Source organism: Talpa europaea (assembly GCF_964194135.1).
Source record: "Talpa europaea genome assembly, chromosome: 3".
Taxonomy (NCBI): domain Eukaryota; kingdom Metazoa; phylum Chordata; class Mammalia; order Eulipotyphla; family Talpidae; genus Talpa; species Talpa europaea.
The window spans coordinates 30,976,152-30,993,476 of NC_140069.1; the positions used below are offsets into that span (position 1 = coordinate 30,976,152).

The window sequence follows — 17,325 nt, forward strand, 5'->3', positions numbered from 1 at the left end:
AGCGCAGCGCAGCAGCGACGCAGAGTTAGGAACAGCGCGAGGGCTACCCTGGCGCTGCGGAAGACCCTTGCTCCCTCGCCGCGGGCTGACGGCGTTCGCTCTCCCCAACCCGGCTCCGCGCCCGGGTCCAGGCGCACAGCCCGCAACCCCGCGGGGGCGCTGCGTCTCCCCGCCACACCAGCGCCCGCGGCCCTGCTCCCCCACACCTCCTGCCCGCACCACCCGGCTTCTCCTCCCACCCTCTCTGCTCCCCTCCCCTCGGCTCTCACCACTCCCCTCGGCGAGGGGCGGGAGGGGGCGTGGCGGGGCCGGGGTTTGTGTGGCTGGGACCCGGCTCCTCGCACTCCTAGTCCACGGGAGGAGCCGGGCCCCGGCCGCTGTCCAGCCGCTCCGCGCCCCTCGCGCCCTGCGCCGCCGCTTCTGGGGAGACGCGGTCCCCCGCCAGCCATGGATACGCCCAGGGTCCTGCTCTCGGCCGTCTTCCTCATCAGTTTCCTGTGGGATTTGCCCGGTTTCCAGCAGGCTTCTATCTCGTCCTCTTCGTCCGCTGAGTTGGGCTCCGCCAAGGGCATGCGAAGTCGCAGGGAAGGGAGGATCCCGCGGGCGCAGCGAGAGAGTGGCACGGCCCGGGTGCCCGCCGAGCGCCAGGAGCCAGGGCCGTGGCAGCGGGAGGATCCCCGGCGGCGGCCGCCGGAGCAGCCCCAGGCGCACGAGTCGCCCGGACGGGGCCCGCGCGTGGTGCCCCACGAGTACATGCTGTCAATATACAGGACCTACTCCATCGCTGAGAAGCTGGGCATCAACGCCAGCTTCTTCCAGTCTTCCAAGTCGGCCAATACCATCACTAGCTTTGTAGACAGGGGGCTAGGTAAGTGGCAAAGAAGATGCCCTGCTTCTCTCCCCCTGGAGCTCCTCCGCCCGGGCGCAGCTCCGGCGCTGGCAGAAGCCTGCGTTGGTGCATTACCTTTCCGATCTGGACGCCTCCCCCTTTCCTTTCTTAAATTCTGGTTTTGTTCTTTTTTTTTTTTTTTTCTCCTGAGCCCTAGCACGTTTCTGAATGCACTGCCGAGTTTATGCCGGTTTGCAGCTCTGCCTTCCTCGCTTTCTTCTTCCCCGTCCTTTCTTTCTCCCGGTCTTCTTGCTCTGTCTACTGCAGAAAGCAGCTGGGTGGCCGCTCATCGGGCGGCTCGTGGACGGGAGGTGCAGGCAAATGAGCAGGGCTGGAGAAGGGTCTCTGCAAAGACCCACGGAATATGTGCCACAGGGCTCGGGGTTGCGCGGGGTCCGCAGTCCAAGTCCTGAGCAGCTGGGACCGAGCGGGTGGGGTCTGAGACAGGAGTAAGCGTTGGAAAATTCAGAATTCCGCTGCGCTGCAGGAAAAGCCTGCAGGAGCAGGTCCCGCGGCTGGAGGAGCGAATCCGCTGGCCGAGCCTGGCAGTGCCCAGGTCCCGACGCCCAGCGGGTTCTGGCTCCGCCAGTCCGCGCGCCGGGTGTGAGCTTTGCCAACCGGACGGGAGCCCGGGGCCCTCGGTGGTTTGGTTTTGTTTTTCTCCCTCTTAGCCGCTTTCAGGTCTCAACCGATTCTCTTCTGCAGAGGCAGGGGCAGAGCTTGCAGCGTGGGCGCCGGGTCGCGACAGCACAGTTTAGCGCGGCGGGTTTTATAGCACCTAATCCACAAGGGTGCACGGGGGTGCTCAGCCACCCTTGTTAGACAACACTCCTTTCTCTGCACTTCCACCAGAGCCTTTTCCCTCTCCCCGCTGCATGTGTGCGTATCTGCGGGAGGGAACCCCAGCGCCCCCTCCTTGCTAGTCGTCGCTTAGGTCCTCGGCGAGGCGAGTGCCCACAAAACTACCTCGCGCTCGCCCTGGTCCCAGATACTTGGGGAGGGATCCCTGGGCGCCAGAAGCTCAGCGCCTACAGAAAGACAAGGTGGAAGGAGGCAGGAAAGGCAGGGAGCTAAAAGAAAGGAAAGGTAAAAGGGGTGGACAGCGGGAGAAGAATGCAAGGGGAGATAAAAGAGATTTTAGACAGCGAAACCCTCCACCGTCCTCCTCAGACTTAGCTCTGCGCCTTTGACCTGTGCCTCGACTCCCCCTTCCAGTGAAAGTGGGGCCTCCCAGGAACCTGGGAACAGGAGGATCAGGCTGAGGGGGGTGCGCCGGTCGGGCTGCTTTATTGTACTTGCACGTTCTGGAAGCTTTTTTCCGAGCAGGCAAGTGCCTCGCGATCCCGCGACTCCTAGCGGCCTCCAGCCCCCGGCCTCCTCCCTCGCGGCAGCCTTGGTTTCGGGCATGAGTCCTGCCCACGCTCGGCTCGCCGCTGCAGTCAGAGGTCAGCAAGGTTCATGAGCTGCTGAAAGATCCCTAGGGCAAATTAACGCCGGGTATTTTATGGTGGTTTTAGGACGGCTAAAGTCACCTTTGCAAATACACGTGGCTTCCTCACAGCGCTGCAACTGAGTCCCGGCCCCAGTTCCGCCAGGGCAACTCACGAGCCAGCACCTCTCCAGGCCAGCGTCCTGCCTCGGTTGCGCCCTCACGCCGGCCCTTTACAGTCCCTTCTCTAATTCCCTAGTACAAAGTGAGCTTTAGGAATTTTGGAGAAAATTGCTCAAGAGTTCGTTCCCCCAGGGAATTCCCTGGGACCAAGACTAGGGGGCAATTGGGGGCGCATTTTCTTTCCCAGGAAGCGAAGTAGCAGGAATCTCCACCCCTCCCCCAAGTAGGCACCCCTAACTCGTTCGAAGTGCCCGGTAACTTTGGCACCGAATCAAGGGAACCTGCAGGCTGTTCCGAGGTGTCTTTGGAAGCCGGCGGGGGGCGGGGGGGGGAGGGGAGAGAGAGAGACGCGGGCGCACGTGTGTGCGTGCGTGTGCACAGGCTCGGGAGGGGTCTCTAGGGGCTTTAGGTCCCGCGTAGACTCCGACTCGCTTCGCCCATGCTAGCGGTGCAGCCTTTCCCAGAGCACCGAGCTGGACTCCCCCGGGCTCCGAGGTAGGGAAGGGCCTGGCTGCCTGCCCAGGCTGGGGGGCCTCTGTTCGCGAGCCAAGGTCTCCAGGCTAGCCGGACCAAGATCCAGACGTTCGGCTTCAACTCCGGAACACCGTCGTGGACGGAGCTGTGCGCGGTCGGTCCCCAGCCTGCAGGGATGCGGCCTGACCACCTGGACCGCAGCTTCCCAAGCGCGGTCTCGCCCAGGCCCTCAGGTCCCCAGGAAACGCGCAGGAAGGCAGTTCGTGGGCTGGGGAGGCTGTGGCGCTTGTCGCTCGCGGCGCGCGGGGGCGAAGGAGCCTGGAGCTGGGCGCTGGGGGAGGCGCCCAGAGGAGGGGTGCACCGCGCTACAGCCCCAGCCTGATAAAGGGAAAGCCTCACTTTCTCTCTCCCTGATTTTGATTTGATGTGTCACCGGCGGTGACCTCGGGCTGGACCTTCCGGGGCTTGCTTAGCTTTGGGCCCCTGATTGGAGCGTTTCAACTCGGCGATCTAATTGGGGTCTCATGTCATAATACATCAAACGGTGTCTAGTCTCCCGTGATGGAAGGGACCCGCCAGCCGCTCATCCCCCCACGCTCCTGGCTGGGACTTCCGCCCCCCTCACGTGGGGACTCCTGCGCGCGCCAAGCCCCCCCCCCGCTCCCCCTCCCCCACCCCTGGACGGCGGGGCCAGGAGGAAAGAGCAGCCGCCAGTTTAGAGCTGGGCCAGCCGCGCTGACTTGGCGCCTTGCCTCGGGTTGTTTAAATCGCCGTCGAGTGTGGCAGGCTTGGCTTGGAGGAGCAGGGGTCCCTCAGAGGGAGGGGCGAAAAAAGGAAAGAATTCCCAGCCTTCAATTTACTCCCGTACAGTATTGGTAAAAACCCTTCCTAACCAGAGAACCCAGAACACCCAAAGTGACATTAGTAGCTTGAGATGACGCGTGGAAGGACAGGAATCGGTTCTACCCAGAATGATTAAACAGCGTTTTAAGCCTATGCGGACGGCACGTTCTTTCTGTACTATTTAACCCGCCACCTCCCATCCCTGGCAGAGAGAACGTATTGTATGTTTTTGGTTACCTAGGACTGTAAACATTTTGATATAGATTATTTCATTTGCTCTAACAACTATGCCCCCCCCCCCAGTAAAACTCACCTGTTTTACAGGTGAGTTAATGAAGACAGAGAGGTTAAGCAAGTTGATTGGGGTCACACAGCTAGTAAGAGATGAAATTCAAATGAATTCTAGGCCCTGCAAGCTTAATTAACTGTGACGCTATATGGATGGCTTCAGGGGTTTCTAAAGGGTGGTGGCAAGAAGTGGAAGTAAAAAAAAAAAAAAATGACAGATTTCCCTTCCAGTCTAATATTCCTTGGCAGTCTCTTCAGACCCAGTTAGAAAATGGAGGGATGGAACTTGGGAGTTGACGGGCTGAATCTGCTTGCCTTTCTTCCTTTTGGATTGATTGGCTTGCAAAACAGGCACAAGCCGCGCTAGCCCTGATCTTTTAAATGTCACAACAGTACATGGTTCAGAACAGTAAAAATGGTTCTGAACCCATAAAGACGAGAAAGGCTGTGCACATGCGAGTTGGTGCAGTCGAGAGCAGAATGGATCAGGATGGATATAGAGAAATTACAGCTTGATGATACACCCCACGAAAAGACCAATTGTACTGGGGCAGTGGACCCCCAACCGCAGAGCCTGAGAAGGCGGACAATTAGAAGGTCTATGAATTCAACAGGACTGAGCCATAAGGGGGGGAAGGAGGAAGAGAGAAGCACAACTCGGATTCTCAGTGGCTATAGTGAGAAGCACCACAAGGGAGACTGAGAAAAAGAAAAGAAACAACCTCTCAAGGATGAGGAAACCAAATGAGTCTAAGACTATCTCTGTGACTCAGGTTTCTAGATCATTTTGAATTAAGAGTATTCTTTTCGAAAAAACTTTCGGTTATCGGTGCTGTTGTTGCAACCTCACTCTCAGACAGGAGGCCGTGGGGAAGAGATAAAAACCAAAACGAGATCCGAACATCCTTGAGGAACTTGGCTACCTAGAAATGAGTCTCAGGAGAGTTTGGCTCTGCTGGTTGTCTTCTCAGTCTACCTTCTGGGTCTTGATGACCAGGGGGGCAAGGCAGGACAATTCTGGGGGTAGCCCGGCTGGGGGAAGGCATTCTAAGAGCTCCTTAGCTCCTTCGCATTTGCTATTCCTCCGGCACCGCATACTTACGCAAAACAGCTAGTTTCTGGATGGACCTGGGCCGCAGAGTGGTGTCATCCACGTAGCAGCGCTGCTGCCCGACCCTGTTGTCGCTGGCAAACGGAAAATGAAATATAAGCAGGGAAGTATTTTAATGGGGACGGAGGGAATTCACAACTGTTAATTATTTGGTGACCTTGTATTCGATTTGTTTGAGTCCCTTATAAAAACACTAATGCAGACCAGACGGCCAAGTGAGGAAGCCGGCAGAAGGTTCCAATCTAGGCTTTATTTCCCCGGAAAGAGGGAACAGCCTTGGAAAAGGATTGCTGAGCTTTCAAGTGTGTGCGTGTGAGGGCGCGTCCGCTTAAGCGCCAGCGCGGGGTGTGCTTTGCCTTCCAGGTGCAGGATCCTCCTCCAGTCTCCCAACTTGGTGAACTGGAAGATCCTGGAAAAAGCCCGGGGGTAAGGGAAGGAAGCCTTAAACTGGAAGTTTGTTCTGCTCTTCACGTTGAAATGATTAAAACATTTTAAAGACCACAAACCAACCCCTTATCCATTGGCTTGCTAAGTGTCAGTTATTGTGGCCCCCATCCGTACTGCCTCAAGGGCTGCCTTACGAGACACTTACACATGCCGCCTTAGCCAGAAGCTAAGAACCCCGAGTGCAGAACTCTGGGGGAGGTTCCTCTGGCAGCGAAGGCTCATCTGGGAAAGGCACTGAGCGGTTTCCCCAGCACAGGAGGCTCTCCAGGCTCTGAGAGTTTTCGCCAGTTGCTGGTGGGGGAGGGGGTAAAAAAAAGGTTCAAATATTCTTGTCCTTTCTGCACATTAAAAAAAAAAAATTACCTAAGCACAGCCTAGGACAGGGCTCATGCCCCGCCAAGTGAGTCGGGACTTAAAGTCCAGGCTTGCGGCTGGCGAGGACGCGGGTCGCCTGGATCCTGGGGGAAAGCGGGGTGCTGCATGGATGGAGGTCCTAGCAAACCTGTTTTTCCCAGCTGAATCGCTCAGGGTTCTGGCGGCACAGCTGCAGGAAATTGGTGACGTCTTTCTGGGGCGGCCTTAGGGGAGTGAGAGAGAAGGGAGAAGACTGGAAAGTTGGGGAAAGATGGTTTGATAGAAAGGGGGTAGAGGGTGAACTTTGTTTCCTGCCAGGACCGCTCCGTGCATCAAATGACTCTGGGCAGATCAACAGAAATCCCTGTGGGCTTCTAGTGAAGCGAAGGACATTAGTTCGATAGGATAGCTCATCGAGGTTGGAATAACCCTGCTCCCACTATCCCCTCTGAAGCCGGGGGTGGGGGTGGGTGGGGGTGGGGATTCTAGCAGAGGCTGCAGGGGTGGAAAGCAGGAACGTGGATCCACGGAGTCATTTCATTGCTGGGCATCTACCATCTCTGTACTTCCCCCATCTCCCTGTTAAAACCCTGGCTGTTTATTTTTAAGCTCAAAGTCGGTTAAAGGGTGTCTCCTGTTTACAGGAATTAAATGTGTCCTCATTGGCCTAATGGGTTTCAGGGTTGCTGTTCCCTGCCTTCCAAGGCAGTCCATTAGCTCCGCTGGAGGCGAAGGGTTGGGTTCCCTGGGGTGAGGGGTTACAGATGTTTGGAGGGGACAGGCAACCCGAGGTGGGTGGCTGGGCTGTATTCAGGGAGAAGTGCTCCTTTCAGCTCGTGGCCTGCCTGCCTGGGGGCAGGTCGTGTTTTGGGGACCCATCAGTGGCTGTGCAGGAGAGAAAAGGGGCTGGTCTCTGGCTCAGGCCAGAGCTGGTTTAGCTTTCAGAGCAAGCAGAAAGCTGGAGCAGGGCCAGTGCTGAGGGCTGGCTTTGAGGTGGGACTCACATGCAGGTCCCATCGCTGATTTCATTGGGTTCTTTTAGGAGTGGATGCGAAGCTGTGCCTCCACTTTGCAAATCTGGCAGGCACAGAGCTCCCCGCACTTCCCAACCAACTGAGGCGCTCAGGCCCTGTGGGGATTAACAGATTGATACCACTAGACTATGACCCATAGCTGCCACCAGGAATCGCAGTTTGCTTGGTTATTTAGGAAGTCAGCCCCAAGGTGAACGCAGTGGAGGGGAGTTGCGGCCATAGATTCTTCAGAAGCCTTGCTCAGCCAGCACTTTAAAGAACCCTTCGTGAGGATTCCCCTGCACAGAATCCCACAGTGCTGAGGCTGAGGGGCAGCCCAGGACAATAGGCCATTTGAACCTCCCCCCCCCCCCACCCCTGGCAACCTCAGTTTGAACCTCCCCCCCCCCAACCCCCACTTGCTATCTGGGAGGGAAAACCACATAAAATGAGAACTTTTTTTTTCCTTTCCTACTGTTATCTGGGAGCTCTCAAGCCAAATGACCCCATCAGTTCCAGTCCAGAAGGCGGGTGTTAGAACTGTCCTTCTCTCTGCAACCCCCACCCCCCAAGAGTATTGTTTTCCTGGGGCCCCAGGCTGACCCACCTATCTAGAACTTGGCTGAGGGAGGGTGGCTTGTGGCCAGCTAACCAGGTCTGCACCCTATATGTGTGGCCCCAGAGGAAGGGCTGAGACCTGACACCAAGGACAGAGAGTGCAGGCTGCCTGTGCTTAATGGAAAGATGGGGAGAGAGGATCTGGCATGTGGGGATCACACCCAGCTCCTGTTTGGGTTTCATTTGTAACATTGTCAATTGGAGATTTGTACTCAGTGGTTGGGATCCAGGTTGGGGCTGGGGTGGGGGCTGGGATGAGAAGAAATGCCAGGTGTCCTTGATCTAGGCTTTACATCTCTGGCTCTCACACCCCTCTCAGACCTGCTCAGGAGATTTGCCCTGACTTTCATGGCAACTGTATAAATCAGTCCATGCCATCCTTGAGAGACAGAGGTAGTATCCTTGGAGTGCCTTTGTTCTTCTGCTGGGGGTACCCAGTACTCAGGAGAGTGAGCTGGCCTGCTGCTCCAGCCGAAGTGGAAGTGGCTTAATCAATGGATGGGGACTGGGGGTGGCGTGGGGAGGGGTTTGGGGGTTGTTTGCAGGAGCATTGAAGGCTGTGCTTAGGCTCAGAAAGCACCAAGGAGTTTTCAGTTGAGTAGAATTCACGGTTCCCTTTCTCTCCACCTCCTAGCCTCACTTGTTTGCCTCACACTGAGTCAGAGTTTGTGGTGGACCAAGTAGACCAAGTGCACTGGGTGCATCAGGCTTGGGAGAGGGTACAGAATCTCTTTCTGAGATTCTGTGGAGGAGTCGCGTTGGGCTCCAATGGAAACTGCTGGGCAAACTACTGGGAAAACACTGAGGAAGCTAAAAGATCCAGAGGGAATCTGGAGAGATGATTATGTGGCAAGGAGGCCTGTACCCTAGCAGACCCACTGAAAGGTCCTTTGCAGGTGACTCTTGCCCTGGGGGCTGGCCTGGCACTGCAGGCTTCCTCCCCTCCAACAGCTTTGGTAGATTTGCCTGGTGAAGAAGATCCAGAACATTACATCCACCCCAAATTGGCTCAGTGGACAGATCCAGCCCCACAAAAAGGGCATCAAAGAAACTGGTGAAAGAGGAGGAGAGGAACTAATTCCCTGGTGTCTCAGGGCTGGGTCTCCCAGCTAGGGAGCCAAAGGGGTTAGCATGTAGGCTGAGGTCTTGCCCGATCCCACAGAGACAGAACCTGCACTATCCTTAATGAGAGTCAGGCCGGAGGTCCTCTGTTTACCTGGGAATGTAATGGTGGATATGGCATGGCCAGATTGAGAGGATCAACGTGATGGGTCGAGGCTCCAGTCTGTATGGGCCTTGCCCTTGGCTAGACCTGAGCTGAGCATGAACTAGAAGCTTCTGCTTCTCTCTTTACCTCTTCTCCAGCATCTTTTCTTCATTCACTTCTGGAAATACTGTGGAGAGAACTGGACTCAAGGCATTTCCTCAAAGAAGCCAAGAGAGGAGGTTGATTTTTGCCCTATGTGGGTACAGGTAGTTATAGTAATACTGGCTGCATTCTTTGGGTGCTCCTATGTGTCATACACTGCCCTCAGTACTTGGACTCTGGCCTTTACCATAATGCTGCAAGATAGGGTTGGGTCTCAAATTTCACAGGTGGGACAAAGAGATTATTATGTGACCTAGTAGATCCATGGACAACCAGCCACTGAGTCAAAGGTTAGGATTCAAATCTGTCTCCTAGGCTAGATTTCTATGGTCATTCCTGTTGTCAGTAGTAACTAACATTTGCACACATTTTCAGATGTCTTCCCCCTACTTTTCTTCATTTGCCACCCCCCACCCCAGTATCAATGGGCGTTATAATTCTTATTTTGTGGATTAGAAAGTTAAGTTTCTTTGTAAGTTCTCTTTCAAATGTCCAGTCATTGGCATCTTGCTTGTTCTGCTGATTAGGAAGCAAGTGACTCTTGGAGACCAGGCACTCATGCCTTCCTTCCATCATGGACAGCATGACCTCCCAGCATTTCTACCACAGAGAACTCGAACCTGCGTGTCCAGGGTGATGGCACAGATAGTGGAGGCAGACTGCTGTCTCTACCTCTTCCTCTCTTTAGCAAGATACTCTCAAACTTTGTGTTTTAGTTTTCTAGTTCCTACCATGAGCTTGATGGTGCTATCTTTTAATCCCCATTAGTGGTTTTGAGGCTTACATGAGTTTTTAGAAGAATTTAGATAATACCCAGCACATAGTAAATGCTACACCAGTGTCCCCTACTATGCTAGTTATGCCGGCTGGGCAAGCAAGAGCATCCTGAGGAGGGTGTGTTGTGTGAATTGTTTCCAGAATCAGAGCCCTGGTGAGGCTCCTTAGCAATGGTCAGAAGTTTGCAAGACACAGATCTCAACAGAGGCAGGCCTCAGGGTGAGCATATAGGGGGATGCCCAGGAGGTCACTGTCCCAGGAAAGGGTGACTGTGGGAGCACAAATTACCCAGAGGACTTTGCACCCAAGGGCAGAGGACTGGTGACTCATTTTTTACTCACTGAGGACAACTGCCTCTTGCTAACTTTTGAAGTTTAGCACCTCAAATCAATGCTCAAAGTGAGGATCTAGGGGAAAATTGACCCCCAACCCAGACATGAATTTCCAGCTTGAGCTCTTCTTCCTTAGTGAAAGGGGAAAATTCCTGGAAGAACCCATCCCACCCTGTGTGGATGGCACTGATGGTGAATGTGAGTCCATTCCCTTCCTCTCTCTTTGAGCCACTACCCAATCGGAACCCTGGTGAGGGTCTTGGCTCTACCACTGAGGACTATGGTTGGAATTAAAACCTCAGATCCTGTCCCTTACTAGTTGCAAGGCATTGGGCAGATTAGAACACCTAGTAGAGCCCCAATTTTTCTATACAGAATGCCACAGTAGGATTGATCTCAGACAAGCAAGGTGAGGCTCCAGTAACCTAGGACATCAAAGCCCTGGGCACACCTGGAGCAAAGATGGAGCCTTGTAAGCCTTCCATATTGCTGCAGGCTCAGAAGTAAGGAGGTGGTGGAAAGAAGATGTGGAATTTCCTGTGTTAAAAAAGGTGATTATCCTGCCCCCACTCCATCCTCACCTAGGGGAGCAGGGGTGGGAAAGTCAGCTGTCCTCTCTGTATTCTGAGCCATCACTAGTCTTAGGGTCTGGGCCTTGGGAACAAAACACAGCTGGAAGCATGGGGGTGCACTGCTGGACAAGGAGACGGGGTTGGCTGGAAGCCTGGCCACTAGAAGTCCAGGGTCACTGCGAATTTAGAGGGCAGGAGGGCAATGCGCTCAGACGGAACACCAGGAAGCCCAGAGTTGGCTGCTGGAGAAAACAGAAAAGGAGTCACTGAGAACTGGAGATGCAGGGGTGCCTTTGGGGCCTGTGAGTGACAGTCCAAGGAGGACCCCCAAGACTGACCTCCAGCTGCATACATATTTCAGTGATTCTTGGGAAAATGCAGACCTGGACCCCAAACCAAATGACATGGACCCCTCTGCAGGGGTGCCTCTTTCAGCAGAAGTTATGTGTTCCTCTTTTCACCGCCCTCTCCAGGCTCAAGTTCTTGGGTGTTGGTTGGATCATTGGTGGGGACCATCCTTTCATTTCTGCTCTGGGCTTTGCTTCTCTAGCCTCCTCCAACCACTTACTGTGAGCAAACACACATGATTTTACCTGATGTTCCTCTTGAGCACATTGCACTCCTGCCCTCTAAATTTGCAGGCCAGTTTCCTCATTTAAAATGGGTATGATAGTACCTATCTTACTGGTTGTGAGCTCCTTTTCTCTTTCTCTTGTTTCATTTCCTTGTTTGTTAAAAAAAATCAATTCTGTACCTGATGTGCATGTTTGAGGTGCCTTCAACCTTTTACCAACTTGCTCTTAACCTACAATAGGCTGACCTACTTAGGAAAAACTTTCTCCAAATATGCAGATAATTTACTCCTCCCTGCCCCCCACTCCTTCTCAACTCACTGGCCAGGGAAAAGCAGATAAGCGCAAATCCAGCAATTGTATCTTGAAAGGTCCATTTGTCTAATATTCAACAAACACCAAGTTAACTGGGGTGTGAGCCAAGCTGTAAAAGATCCAGATAGATGCAAATTACAATCAAAACAAAAAGTTCCCACGATATATTACTGATCAATTTCACTATAAGGGCCTAACATGTAGGATTTGATCCTGGAGTGTAAGAAAGAGCCACAAACAGATTTCGAAATGAAAAGTGCATGCTTCTAGTCCAGTGCAGGGGAGAGAGGGTCATTTGATGCCATCCATCCTCATATGTAAAGGAAGCTTATGGGAGGGTGCGTGAAGGACTTTGAACCCACTGGAGACCATGGCAGCAGGGCCAGACCTTGCCATGTCAGCAGGTAGCATGTCTGCAAGGTCACGGGATGGTGTTGTGTGCCCTCCCTAGGATGGATGCCTCCTCTGGGCTATTTGTGTGATGCAAGGTTCCAAAAGCAAGTCCAGACAGGTGGGGAATTTGGACTATAGGGGAGCTACTTGGAGCAAGCCACTTTCTTGAACCCTCTCTTTAGGTGATAGTGGTTCTAGAGATTGGGTCTAGTGCTTGAAAGAGGAAAATAATGTGGGGGTTACTGTGGGGGGCAGGAAGGACCTGGGAGTGACACTGACTTGGTTCTGTTGAGTACCGCCTTAGACACTTTCATGCACCCTGTGCTTTAGAGGGTCCTGCTTTGTCCCACCAATAATGGTGCCCTCCCTACAGGGTGAGACTCCCAAGAGCTGGGCAGCATCCCCATATTCATCTAGATTAGTAATCTCTTGGGATCGCCAACCACCAGAATCAATACCATTTGGGAACTTACTAAAAATGCAAATGATCCCCACCCCCATCCCCCAAACCCTTGGGATCCAAGAGAATTTGCATTTCTAACAAATTCCTGTGTTGCTGAGGCAGATGTTGAGTCCACTGTAGGCTTAGTAGCTTTGAGAACAACTATTCTATTGTGACACCTGAGCCACAGTTTTGCCCAAATAGCCCCCCATCTACTTACAGAGCCTAGGCAACTCCTTCTTGGCTTTGTCCTTGTAGAGGCAGGAAGGCCACAAGGCAGGATCTCTATGATCAAGCAGACAGGTGAAAGAGGAGTTCTGGAGTCAATGGCTTTTCAGATTTTTACTGGGATTTTACCGGCTACACAGCAGGCAGGGGTCTGGTGGGGGCAGGGGTGGGGCGGGCAGGAGGATGGCAGGCCTCCTCGACCCCAGCAATTCTTTACTCTTTCTGGGCTCTCTCTCACGTGTTCTCTCACTCTTCTGCTGGGGTCCCTGTGACACCGTCCTTATAAGCCCAGTCTCTCAGCCCAGGTGTACCCACTTACATATGCCCACACCCTACTCCAGGTGCCCGCCATCAGGCATGCATTCAGGACTGCAGATCCCTCATCAATCCTATTGGCGGGAGGGCAGAAAAACCTGATACTTTTTTTTACCTTATCCTACAGTCCTCCTACAAATGGATCACACCACCAATGTGCGTTCCTGTAGGCCTGGTAGCATGGACTGTGGGTTACTTGTGAATGTCCATATACTTGCTGGTGAGGCCCTCAGCCTGTGGAGTGGAGCTTATATGGGAAGAGAAGAGACCAGGATACAAGCTGAAGCTGATTTGCACTCTTTCCCTGAACACTGGAAAGAGTCCAAGTGGGCTGATCTCACTAGAAAGATCACCAGAAATCCCAAGGCTCAAGAATCAGTAGCGCCCTCACTATTAATCCTTTCCTCAGTTTCAAGAACTGGAGAAATGTGAATAGCTGTGCAGACAAACCATTTATGAGGTCACACTTGAATGAAAACAAGAGTAGGCTGATCTCACCATTTTGTATGAGAGACAAATAAATACATCATTTTGCTTTGCACCTGCCTCCCGCCCCCCAACCAGTGACAAACTATGTCAAGAGTTGAGTAAGCAGAGATGGAAATGATTTCTCAAGAGAGCCCAGGTTTCAGTCCTAGCAAGTCTCACAAACACAGTTTGGACTACCTCCCTCCCTTCTACCACTGCCACTCCTGGTCTCTTTTCGGCTCCAGTCCCAGGACTATAGTGGAGAGACCTTGGGGCTTAGGGGATAAGTGCTCTACCTCCTGGAATTAAGCAGTCTTAGCTTTGGATCTCAGCCTCACTGCTTAGTAGCTGTCAATTCATTTTGTTTCCTCGAGTCTTGGTCTTCCCATCTATAAAATGGGGTCAGTAAGAGTATCTGCCTTACAGAACCGTCTATCTTTGTGACTAAAGATGGAAAATATGTCAGCCCTCATAGCCTTTAACTGGTGCAGCAAATGCCCTAGGTTTGTCACATCACATCTTCAGTTTGGGGAGAGAGAAATGTGAGAGGCAGGAAAATGAAGCCCAAGGCAATATGCACAGAGATCTGGGTGGTGGCTGAGCTTTGTCAGACACAGGTTTCTTTAAAGGAAGAGAAGAAAGTGTGCTGAATTACCACTGATTTTAATGTGACCCTGGTCGGTTTGAAGGTCTTGGCTTCCATAAATCAACTGCCTCCAGCAGCTTTTCCCTTTTCACCTCTAACCCTTCCCACAGCTCCATCTCAGGTTGGGACATGTGTGTTCAAGTGAGGGAGCCAGGCAGCCGGTGGTCAGCCCAGAGTGGGGACTGGGTGTGGCCGAGGCTCCAGATCCAGTGCCCTGGGGCTACATCTGGATAGGCAGTGAGGGGTCGGACTTGGGACCCAGTGACACTTTTACTATTGAAATCGACCCAAACTTTACTAGCTTCTGGGGAAAGCTTGGGGCTTTTGGGATTTTTGTATTTGCTGGGTTGTAAATATTTTATGAGAAGCAGCCCAAGAAAATCTGGTTAGCTTTCCGCCTTGCACACTGAAGTGGGGTTGGCTTCATGCATAAACGTGTCAGAAAAGAAGTCCAGTTTTGCCTTGGTCCTAAAGAATTCACCTTGGATTTGAAAAGCCTGGACTTCCCGAGTCCCTCCACCCAAACCCAAATTTCTTTTTCTTGCGTGTAACCCCAAATTTTATCTTCAGGATTAGGTGCAAAGGAAGAAAATTTTAGATTGGGTTGGTGGAGGAAGGGAGAATGTCACATAAGTATCTGTGACTGAGGTTTTTCTCCTTCCAGATATATCTATTTCTCCTTGACAGCAGGATCTTCTTAATGGTTAGATGTCTGGTCTGTTTGATATTTGCCCCTCCTGTAGACACTGAAAGCCTCAGTGCTCTTTCATGTCTTGTTAAATAGTTACTGAATTTTTCAAAGAAAGCTCTTCATTCTGTCTGCTTCTTGTTGGGCTTAAATGCTTCAGCAAACCTGCCTCCAGACCAGTGGGTCTGAAATTGGGCAGCACCTTAAAATCATCTTGGAGCATCAAAAGAAATGAACAACAACAACAACAACAACAAGCCAACAAAATCTTAATACCTGGACCCTATCTGCCAATATCCATTCAATGGGCTGAAGCAAACCCTGGTCCTGGTGATGTTTAAGTTACTTAGATGATTATAATGGGCAGCCAGATAGTGCACGGCTGCCCTGAATGTCTCTCATTTACTGACCAGCGTGTACCCTGTGTCCCTCCAGGTTGAAGGCACTGGGGAGAGCAAGATGAACAGACAGGTCCTCGCTCCTAAGGGCTAGTGGAAGGGGGAGGGGTGTTGCTGGGCCCGACAGACCACTAAGGAGGCAAATATAACCGAGGTCATTGTAGATAATGCGAAATGCCAGGAAGATAATAAACCAGAGTAAAAGTGGCCTGATCTCACTAGAAAGATAGTAAGCCAGGGAGCTTGCTTCAGATCAGGGTGGTCGGATGGCCTCTTGGAGGAGGTGACATCTGAGCAGAGACGTGAATGATGAGAACGAGCCATCTGAGCGGTGGTCCGGGGGAGCCGCAGTCCAGCTCGCGACCACAGAGGGCACATTAGTGGTTATGCAGGCTCCTGGGGGGAAACCTGGGAGGCCTCCGTCTCCGCTGCAGCCACCGATTCCCCCCTGGGAGTCCTGGGGCTGACTGGGCGGTGGGGGCCTGCCTTGGCGCGGCCCCTCCCCTCGCCTCGCCGGGGGTCGGGCGGGGAGCCGGGTGGTCAGGCCCGGGGCTGGCCCCGCTGGACTCCCGGCCGCCTGCCCCACGCCCTCCCTCTTCCTCCCGGGGCCGGCCGCAGAGCACCGGGCTGATCTCCCCCTTAAGTGAAACTGACTGTAATTATTTTTTATCTCACAGACGATCTCCCGCACACTCCTCTCCGGAGACAGAAGTATTTGTTTGATGTGTCCACGCTCTCAGACAAAGAAGAGCTGGTGGGCGCGGAGCTGCGGCTCTTTCGCCAGGCGCCCGCAGCGCCCTGGGGGCAGCCGGCGGGGCCGCTCCGCGTGCAGCTCTACCCCTGCCTGTCGCCGCTGCTGCTGGACGCGCGGACCCTGGACCCGCAGGGGGCGCCCCGGGCCGGCTGGGAAGTCTTCGACGTCTGGCAGGGCCTGCGCCACCGGCCCGGGAAGCAGCTGTGCTTGGAGCTGCGCGCCGCGTGGCACGAGCCGGGCGCCGCCGAGGACGAGGCGCGCGCGCCGGAGCCCCAGCAGCCGCCCGCCCCGGACCTGCGGAGTCTGGGCTTCGGCCGGAGGGTGAGGCCCCCCCAGGAACGCGCCCTGCTGGTGGTGTTCACGCGATCCCAGCGCAAGAACCTGTTCGCGGAGATGCGCGAGCAGCTGGGCCCCGGCGCGGGCGCCCACGGGTCGTGGCCGCCGCCGTCGGGCGCTCCAGGGGCCGGGCCGTGGCTGCCCTCGCCCGGCCGCCGGCGGCGGCGCACGGCCTTCGCCAGTCGCCACGGCAAGCGGCACGGGAAGAAGTCCAGGCTGCGCTGCAGCAAGAAGCCCCTGCACGTGAACTTCAAGGAGCTGGGCTGGGACGACTGGATTATCGCGCCCCTGGAGTACGAGGCTTACCACTGCGAGGGCGTGTGTGACTTCCCGCTGCGCTCGCACCTGGAGCCCACCAACCACGCCATCATCCAGACGCTGATGAACTCCATGGACCCCGGCTCCACCCCGCCCAGCTGCTGCGTGCCCACCAAATTGACTCCCATCAGCATCCTGTACATCGACGCCGGCAATAACGTGGTCTACAAGCAGTACGAGGACATGGTGGTGGAATCCTGCGGCTGCAGGTAGCGGCGCCTTTCTGGCTGCCTTGGCCCCGCAGGGGAGGCCTGACTGCAGAGGGGCGGAGGAAGAGCTGGCCTAGGAGGAGGCGAGAGGGTAGGGAGCAGCCTGGACCTGAGGCTGGGAGATGGGGGGAGCTCAGCCTGCCCAGAAGCTTCCACCTGCCAGCCCACAGGGAGACACGGATTTTCACACCTTGCCAGGCCACCGTGGAAAAACAAGTCAAGGAGGATTTCTTATATTTTTCTTTATTATTGTGGCTTTGGATTTCCTGGTGTGTCTCACAGGTTTTGCTAGGAGGTGGGGGAAGGGGAGATGCATATTTGTTTCTCAACTGCTCCATAGATCTTTTTCTTTTTTTTTTTTTAAATTATAGTTTAAGAAGGAAAACAGTGTGGCAGGAAGAATCACCGTTGACCACTTCTTGATTTGATTACTTTCTACCTGTGTAAGGAAGGTGGGGTCTTTCCGGCCATGTCATAGCCCATGCTTTGTGACCTCCCAAGCAGAAAGAGTTGAAACAGAGGAACTGATCCTGGGATTTGGAAA

The 17,325-nt window shown here is 54.0% G+C and overlaps 1 protein-coding gene across 1 annotated transcript; it reads left to right on the top strand.

The window, feature by feature from the left end:
• Positions 1 to 447: 447 nt before the first annotated feature.
• Positions 448 to 16,785, top strand: GDF6 (growth differentiation factor 6; the record flags this gene model as incomplete). The annotated part of the gene is made up of 2 exons (XM_084230794.1): positions 448 to 868; positions 15,842 to 16,785. The coding sequence occupies 2 exons, from the start codon at positions 448 to 450 to the stop codon at positions 16,783 to 16,785; spliced, it is 1,365 nt and encodes a 454-aa protein (XP_084086920.1).
• Positions 16,786 to 17,325: the final 540 nt, after the last annotated feature.